The following is a 9,323-nucleotide window of genomic DNA, read 5'->3' as shown; positions in this document are numbered from 1 at the left end:
GTGTATAACCGACATTACATAACGCTTCCAATACACGAAATCAGGTGCATGAATGAGTATCCTATGGTGCATTGTTTCTGATTTGTCCATTTTGCAGTTGCATTGCCACATGCGGCGGCGTGTACATGCAGACACCGATGGCGGATCATAAACGTATGCACGAATTGACAGGTGGATACGTTTATTATGTAATTGTTTTGAAATTAACGGAGGGTAATGCACATGACATGATAATACAATTACATATTTGGGATCTCGCGAAAGCTACGTGACAGATACTTAAAAAATGAAATCATCGCTGCCAATTACGTCGCGCCTATTCAGTGGTTTCGAATTGATACTTATCGTATCTAACATTGTCGGTCGATGTTGTCCGCGGCCGTGTGGGATTTACACACATACATATATGCATATAAATGCGCACAATGTTATGATTATTATGAGCGGCATAACATTTAAATTTATTGGGACTCGATATGATCGGGAGAAAATGCTGCTCCCGCTTATATTCCTTTTACGTTTACAAAAGCGAATGTTCTGTGCATTATTTACAGGTCTTACATAATATTTTCGCACGATTAGTAACGAAAAATTTAACGTGAATTTGATCGTCTCTATATCCTCTTTTAACAAAAATAGATACAATATAATCACCACGCCTAATTTATTGGAGTTCCACTTGCATATATGACGTTTTTGTTAAAGGAAAGTTACTAGGAGTTATATTGAAAGGCTCGGATATAAAAATATTACTTGTTTTAACAAAACATTTAAACATTTATCGCTGATAAATGAAGATTCATATTTTACTCAAGAATAAAGTACGAACTTTACAATTATAACAGTACGAAACTACATATTACTACATATTTATCAATACTATCATGTTACATACAATGACACCCACATCTCTCGCAGCGACAATGATGATACTTACGTTAACGTAGTTGATTCTATTAAACGAAAACAGTAACTGGTGTGGACATTCACGAATACATACATGTGTATGCTAATAATTAATTGGTTGACTGATGAATTTGTTCGTCATGTCGAACGATTGGCAGTGGCACGTCGACAACCTGTTCGATCACGAGTAGTTTGCCGGCTGTTGGATTGCAATGGACGCGCTAGGTCGTACATTTGGGGTTGCGAGGTGGGGCGAGGATGTAAGCAGGACGACGAGGGATCTTCGATGGAGGAGAATGCTCCTCTCTCGAGCACGAGCGAACGAGCGAACGAGCGAACGAGCGAACGAGTGAACGAGCAATTCTACACAGAAATCGGAGAATGGGAAGGGAAGAGCCTCTTGGGTGTCTTCATATAAATGACGGTGGTGCTTGCGGCACAGGATCACAGATTCGATCTCGTTCAAATCGACAAAGCCGTAAACAAACTGCCAACAATCGTCGTCGTCATCATGCAGTATCTAGTGAGTGATGTCTCGTCGAGACCACTAGCGATCTTTTGGATATCGATCGTTTTCCTCCCGCGATCGCGTTCGCTTTTTGTGTTTTCTTCGTCTTTTTAGTTTATTTTTTTTTTTTTTATTTATATGTGCGATAATCGGTGGACGTATTGGTGGATGAAAAGTACATCTTTTCTCTGCTAAATCGCGATTCCGATTGTGTTGCACAAGGATCGTACTCCAATAACGAAACATCCTGCAATTGACGGTAATTCAAATGGGAGGACGTAGAACGCGTGGAATTTCTATTTAGCCTTTAAATAACGGGTTGAACAAATATTGAGGAATGTGATACCTTGAAATTTTAATAACGATAAGAAAAATATACCGCGAATACACGAGTTTCTGTATATAAGTATGTCGAATTAAAAAATTAAAACAACTATGATCGATATATTTTAATTTGTAACTTAACAAACGTATTAATATGTGTGTATGAAAAATATATTTTTACATTTAGGATAACTGTCTCTATTACTGTGTCTGTCTCTATTAGTGTGCTTGTGCGCAAGATTTTAAGCTTGTTTCTATTAGTGTGCCCTGTATTGGAGCTAAGAACATCGTGTATATTGAAATAAATATAATTGAAATAATGATTTATGTAATATTAACTTAAACAATTAGCTTATATTTATTATATATTTTAGTAACTATATTTTCAATGAGTTTAAATACGAATAGGCACACAAATTGAAGATATATTAATAAGGCCATTGTCGCTTGGAGGACTCACTAATAGGGACAAAAACGTGCTTTTTATTTTTATCAAAAATATTATAAAATATTAATATTTTTAAAGATTAAAGAAATATTATTAAAAAAAAATAGTTGAAATATTGATTTGAAGCAAATACAAAATATTTAATAATTATTCAGCATAATAAGCAAATTGGTTTAAAGGCACACTAATAGGGATAGTTACCCTATAAAATATTATGAAATATTTAATTTTTTAATAAAATAGTGCTTATTATTTTATAAATATTATTTTAGATGTAAATAATAAATATAAAACATTTTTTAATATTTTTGTGTGTCGATGTGTCAGATAAAAACATTATGGTTACAGATTTTGGCCTTTGCAATCTTTGGCTGTGTTTTTGGACAATTTGGATCGTTTCGCGGCTTTCCCAGTCAAAATGCGTATAGAGCAACACCGAGGCCCTATCAACCGCAGCCACAGCCGCAACCACAATACAATACGCAATACACGTATGAAATCTGTATAAATCTGTATATAGCAATCTGTTGAAGTCTAAATCCTTTTACAATAACACTGTCGAAAATTTAATTGTTTGAACTATATTACACATTATCGTACATATATAAATTTTCGCTAAAGAATTATAAAAAATTAATATAATTTACAAAATTATATACAGAGTGTTTCAAATCTAACGTACCACCTGTAATGGTAGATTCATGAAGTCATTTTGAGACAAAAATTTAATATCATAAAAATGCCTAGGTTAAATATTTTTTTAATACAATAAATATCAAGAATTAGAAATATCAGTAATTTTATTTTTGCCTACGTAATATCGATAAATAATAAAAAGTAACTATTAGCTTTTACTTTTAGAACTTTGCGTTGTACCATATCTGAACACGAAATTTTAGATATAATTTGCTAGTTTTAAATGATTATAATTCAAAAACTATTATAATCTTCACATTTTAATATTAGAATTTTAGTCTCAAAATAATTTCAAGAATCTGCTATTAGGGTGGTATGTTAGATCTGAAACACTGTGTGTGTGTGTGTATGTGTGTGTGTGTGTGTGTGTGTGTGAGTGTGTTCATAAAAGTAATTTTAAAACTATAAGATTATGATGAAACATATTTCGTTAATCACAAAAGAATTGATGAATCTGAAATAAATAATTGTGCAAATAGTAAATTTTACAATTTTTCTATATTTCTTATGAAAATATCATTAAAAGTTATTATTTAAAGATTAAAATTGATCTTTAATATTTTTTATTACGGTTTCCGTTTCCTGGATTAATAACTGTTTAGTACTGGTATAATAAGCACAAATACAGATTAAATAAATAAAATAAAAATGGCTTTTATATTATAAATGAAATCATTTAAAATTCAAGGCTATGCGAAATAGTTTCGATTTTTTGACTATAGGTCTCCTGCAAAGCCGTTTATAGGTATTCGAAGTCAGCACAAGGATACATCGCCCGATGGATCTTACTCTTTCAATTATGAAACAGAGAATGGAATTTCAGTCTCCGAAAGTGGATACCCTCAAGTCGGGCCTCAAGGTCAAACGGAGGTAAAAAAATCATCCTGTATTATTTCGAATATATTTAATACATCTGATTTAGCTTTACAAAGATTCAATGGTTTGCAAAGTCAAAAAGAAACTTGATTCCTTTATGGTTTTATCAAAATTTATAAAAAATTAAATTGGAGGTTTAATTTAATTAAAATTCTATTAGTAGTTTTTTTATAATTAATTACATTTGTATAACTTTATTAATTACATTGTATTAACTAAATATAATTATTATGTTGTGTTATTTATTATAATCTACTTAATAATATTAGTCAACGTTAACATAATTATTAACAACTAAATTCAGAGTTATTATTATAATAGTATAAACTATCACATAAAGACTTAACATGGTTGAGGTACTTAAATAGAAACTTATTAATAAAACTTATTAAGAATTAATATTTATACAAAAATATATATAAGAATTTTTTTTTAATTTTATTTTGGAAAAATTTTATGTTCATCTAGAAATAACTTAAACGCCTTTATATATCCTAGATGTGACGGATATTACATCATTAATGGAAATTAGTAATTTCATATGCGTATTATGTAATATGCAAATCTCATTTCTGAATATTATAATTTTAATCAGTACTTCTTTTCTTCTTGAATAGTTTTAATCAATTCTGCTATTATTATTTTTAACATATATTTATTATTTGCTATTTATTATTTTTAATACTTATTTTGGATAATTCTTTGTTAATTATATTTTTACTGACAAAAATTTCATTTTTTTGTTATTCTTTATTCGTTAATTAAAGAGTTGATCACTCACGCAACAGTTAATCTAGTTACGTTTTTTAAAACGTAATTTACATGAGGCGATTTTTATTCGCTAGAAGCTACGTGGTCTGGTGACGTCATTAATTCGCCAGCGAATTCTCTCGACTCTGCTGCTATGCGCTTGAAACAAGTTTCTTAATTCGTCAGCGAATTCGCTAATGAAAGCTTCTTCTACACGATTGTTTTATTCGCTAACGACTAAAATTTTGAAGTCGCAGCATCGAGTAGTCGCTAGTGATTAAGCAAATGTGAAAAAGTCGTCTTTTCACGCTGACGACTTAAAAATTCGCTTTGGAAAAGTAACAAGAAGCTAGCGACAAGTTAGCGACAAGTGTTGAAAGCGATATTCGCCACGATATATGTTAATAAGAACAAATTCTAGAAAAAATTTTTAGTTGCGAATTCACTATGACATCACTACAGCGGCTTTTAGCGAATAAAAGTCACCTCATGTAAATTACGCTTAAGAATAGATTTGATTGCTTAATTTTTTCAAATTTATAAAAAATGCTACCTAAATGTCCCAACAAACTTTATAATCAATTACAATCAAAGTATAAAATTTGTTTTTCTCAAGCTCTAATTATATCATATGTATTTGTTAATCAATTTATATAGGTGGTCCAAGGCAGTTTTTCATACCATGCACCCGACGGGACCCCCATTACCATCCAATATACAGCTGATGAAAACGGTTTTCATGCTGAAGGTGCCCACATTCCTACGCCGCCCCCTATCCCAGAAGCCATTAGAAGAGCGCTCGCAGCAAATCCATCTAGGCCCGATGATGAGTACGACCGGCAACCCTTCCAGCAGAGATTCAACAGTGGATCAACATACAATGCCAATTCATTTCGAAAATTTTAATTTCATCATATGATCTGCAAAATCCTCCATGATACACCCACGACACAATCCAGCCTGTTCAGCGAATCCTCTGGAGGGAGGGTCAGCTAAATATCGATATGTGTTGAGTCATTTTTTTCTTCTCCCCAGCCTCTAATGCGAAGTGAACGTGTACATAGGATACAGTATGGTGGATAACAAAACAGTTCTTCGATCGATTCTTATTAAAAAATATAACTGCCGTTATGCAATAAATCAATATATATATATATATATACATAATGCTTTTGTCTTTGAATTTTTTTCTGATAATTATACAGTTTGGAATCTCAAAAATCAATACAATTAAGGCGTTTAACCAATCAGAAAAGAAAAAGTTCGATCTCAAATTTAGTGAATTTTGCTTTGATTGGTTAAATTTCAATTCAATCTCAATCTCTACTCTGATCACGTCTTTAGGCTTATTCGACGCGTTTTTGCAAAAAAAGGAAAGAATTTGGCAGAAAAAAGGGTCGCTCTGCCTCGCGAACTAATAAGATATTAATCATTAAAGTTCATAACTATTCAGATTAGAAAATATGTCATAGTCACACAACACTGCAATATGAACATGCGCTACTGTGATCACTTTTTTATACACCATAATCTTTTGCGCATGCGTTTAGTTTACTTGTCGGTGAACTATTTTCTATAATTTAAATTATGAAAATTTATTTTTAATTAATTAAAGCAGAGAATATAATGTGTATTTTAAAGAAATGTTAATTTGAAATTAACTCAATCAGAAATGATATCAATCAGAATCGACATCGATTTGACGTCGATCGACGTCGATTTGATGCTTTCGATGTCGATTCCATTTCTGATTGGGAAATTATCGTTATCACTAAGTACGCTAACGCGATCATAGCACACATGCAATTGATTACATTAGTCAATATGAAAGATTTCCTAACTGCAGAATATAGTCATCAACGCAGGTAGCAAACTACGTCGTTTTGTCATCATTTTAACGTCAACCAGGAAATTTTAACGATTAATATCTCGATTAGCGGGACAGAGCTTTTTTCTACTAGATTTTTTTCGTTTTATGCAAAAATGCGTCGAATAAGTCTAATTTTATTAATTATTTTAGGTGCATTAATTATTTTAGACTAAACTGTATAATTATCTTTTTTCTCGCCCTTTCTGTCCGTTGCGCTTGCATTGGTATTAAAAAGAATCATCCGTCTTTGTTCAGTTATACGCCTCTTCATTTTCTCATCAAATATAATGCTTATGACGGATTTATATGCAATCCGAGAGAAGTTATTCGCTAAACTCAATCCCATACTCAATTGTTATTTAAAGATACTTCGTGGGAAGATACTTCATGCACCGCAAATGTTTCGCATTCTGGGGAGAATTTTATGGCAAGCTGCATGCACTCATCCGTTTGTCGTACGGCGTTCCCACGAAAAATGGCAGATGACGTGGAATAATAATGAGATTGTGGTTCTAGGAAAGGATAGAATGCTTAATGTCAATCTCCACCCATGTCGGTTAGTGATGACATATTGCGCAAATTTTCACTCGGAATAACGCGAAATCGTATGGGTGCGATTCAGACTTCTCAGATAGTTTGAAAAACGACAGTTTTTAAAGTCGCTTTTCATCTGCCTCATACAATGATATACATTAATGGCGAGAAAATGCTAATTTTATAGGCACATATATGTCATTATAGCATCATTGCATCGCGCATGTCGTGAAAGGAGCGAATACTTATTAGTACTTGAGCAGTTGTCTATAATTTGCCGGAAAACTTGGAATGTAATAAACGTAGTTATAGTTGTGTGATGTGCGATTATACTTTTCAAGGAGATGCTACTGCTTTGTTTATTTATACATATACAGCTCGGTGCTATAAAGGCTGCGTTCCATTTAACGCTCACAACGCTTGTGGAATCATTTCATCCTTGTTGTTTATTAAATGTTAAACCAAGACAAATGATTCTCGCGAGAGTTGCGAGCATTAAGAGTAGACGCAGCCTTTATAGCATCGAGCGAGAAAGAAATATATGATTGTATTATCAATGAATGCGAAAATGTTTCGTTAAAGATCACTGATCTCGATTGCTCCTCTGCAATAAGACTGGATCGAAAATTTCAGTTCGGATAAATCCACCGATCCGATCCGAGGCTAAATCCTTGGTTCTAGTTTTTTTCGTTTAAACGGTTATCATGTTTGTTTGGATTTCGATCTTTTTCGGTCCTTTTCGGTTTTCAATATATATCTGTAACAGTCATCGTTATCACTAAAAAAAAAGTAGAACCGACACCGAAACCAAAAAGGGTAGCCTAGCTTGGATTATAATCGCAACCAAGCCGAAATTTTAATCCATAATGTAATTTCAAATCCCTTTGGGAGATTGTGATAACGCTTATTATAATTAAATGCAGTTAACGCATTGAATAAAAGTGTAAATCTTCGTAAAATTTATGATAAATCCACAATTTCTACCTCGTAAATTGGAATGGATGGAATTGGATGTACAAAACGTAAATTTGCGATTATTTTTATAATTACGAGTGAAGGCGATATATAACATTTATCTCTACTAACGGCTGTTCAAAAATTCACAATAAAATCTCTAAATTTCAAAAATTCTAAATTTCTATTAAAAAATTTCTTTCTAAAAAAAAATATATATATTATATATTATTATAAATTTTTATATACACAGGATGTCCGGTAAGTTTTAATAATAAATATCCTGACAATTTTTGTTATCACTGATATATTTTTAAAAATATAATATTAAATATTTGGCAAATATCCGATATCTAGCCGCATATAATTCTTGAAAACAGTTTTAAGATATCTTTCAGAGTTCTTTATAAAATATTTTAAAGATGTTTTTTAAAGAATTCTTACGGACAATTTTAAAGTTGTTTTATGGATCGATTTTAGACATGCTGCTTTGGGTTAATTAAAAAACAATGGGTAATTAAATTGAGTAATTAAAAAACAATTACAAAAATTACAAAATGGTACAGGACTTTTCGATTCAATTTGGTCCACTCTACTTGTTCACGAGCGCTTCGTCAAAATTTATCAGACATATTGTATGTAAAAAAATAAATTATATATAAATTATATTATATTATATGTTATTCTATGCGTGTGTACAAATAACAATAAATGATTTATCATATAAATATAAGTATATACATTTCTCCACAGATCGAATAAATTAAAAACATCAAAAATAAAAACTCTGTGTGTGTGTGTGTGTGTATTATATAAAAAATAAATTATAATATATTGATTGAAAGAATATAATGTATAGAATTTAATGAAATGTTTCGTTACTAATCTTTTTTTGTGAAAAGATTCGTATGCAAACTTTTCATGCCTCGATGAAGAATCCTGTCAGAAGCTGCAATGGATTGGTCAAAAACAAATTGCGACATAAAAGATTTGCGATAATGAGGTTACAGCTGTAGGTAGTGTAGATACCCTGACCTCTCTAATATGCAACACGAAAGGATGAGAGAGCGTATATAAGTTTGTAGTTGAAGTTCGTATGCATCACGCCTGCAGCGAACAGTTACACAAAGGTGCGTTTTTTGTATACAACATATTACCGAACATATTATATAAATATAAATTAATTGCTGTTATTTGTGTATATATGTACACACATACATATATATATATAATTATATAATATAATATTATAATGCATAATACGTACATTTTATATGTATAGAAATTTATAGATTTCTAGCGACGACAAATAATAAAATAAAAAATTCTATAAAATTCTATAAAAATTATAAGTTCACAGACAGACAAGATTTATATTTCTTCATCACGTGTCATTACTTCATTAACCTGAACATTTTTCTATTCTTGAACTTCTAATTCTATCTATCTCTTCTATC

The 9,323-nt window shown here is 31.3% G+C and overlaps 1 protein-coding gene across 1 annotated transcript; it reads left to right on the top strand.

Annotated features, from left to right (window-relative positions):
• Positions 1-1,309: 1,309 nt before the first annotated feature.
• On the top strand, positions 1,310-5,675 carry LOC105151253 (endocuticle structural glycoprotein SgAbd-2). The gene is made up of 4 exons (XM_011064856.2): positions 1,310-1,429; positions 2,535-2,677; positions 3,605-3,752; positions 5,166-5,675. The coding sequence occupies exons 1-4, from the start codon at positions 1,325-1,327 to the stop codon at positions 5,412-5,414; spliced, it is 645 nt and encodes a 214-aa protein (XP_011063158.1). The 5' UTR covers positions 1,310-1,324; the 3' UTR covers positions 5,415-5,675.
• Positions 5,676-9,323: the final 3,648 nt, after the last annotated feature.

Source organism: Acromyrmex echinatior, chromosome 15, assembly GCF_024713525.1.
Source record: "Acromyrmex echinatior isolate Ae372 chromosome 15, ASM2471352v2, whole genome shotgun sequence".
Taxonomy (NCBI): Eukaryota; Metazoa; Arthropoda; class Insecta; order Hymenoptera; family Formicidae; genus Acromyrmex; species Acromyrmex echinatior.
Note: the sequence above shows the minus strand (reverse complement) of the source record. Positions and strands in the feature narration are given on the sequence as shown.

Coding starts and splice junctions, on each gene's coding strand:
- LOC105151253 (XM_011064856.2), top strand. CDS start 1,325: ATGACGGTGGTGCTTGCGGCACAGGATCACAGATTCGATCTCGTTCAA. Junction 1,430..2,534: donor TCGTCATCATGCAGTATCTA/GTGAGTGATGTC, acceptor TTATGGTTACAG/ATTTTGGCCTTTGCAATCTT. Junction 2,678..3,604: donor CAATACAATACGCAATACAC/GTATGAAATCTG, acceptor TTTTGACTATAG/GTCTCCTGCAAAGCCGTTTA.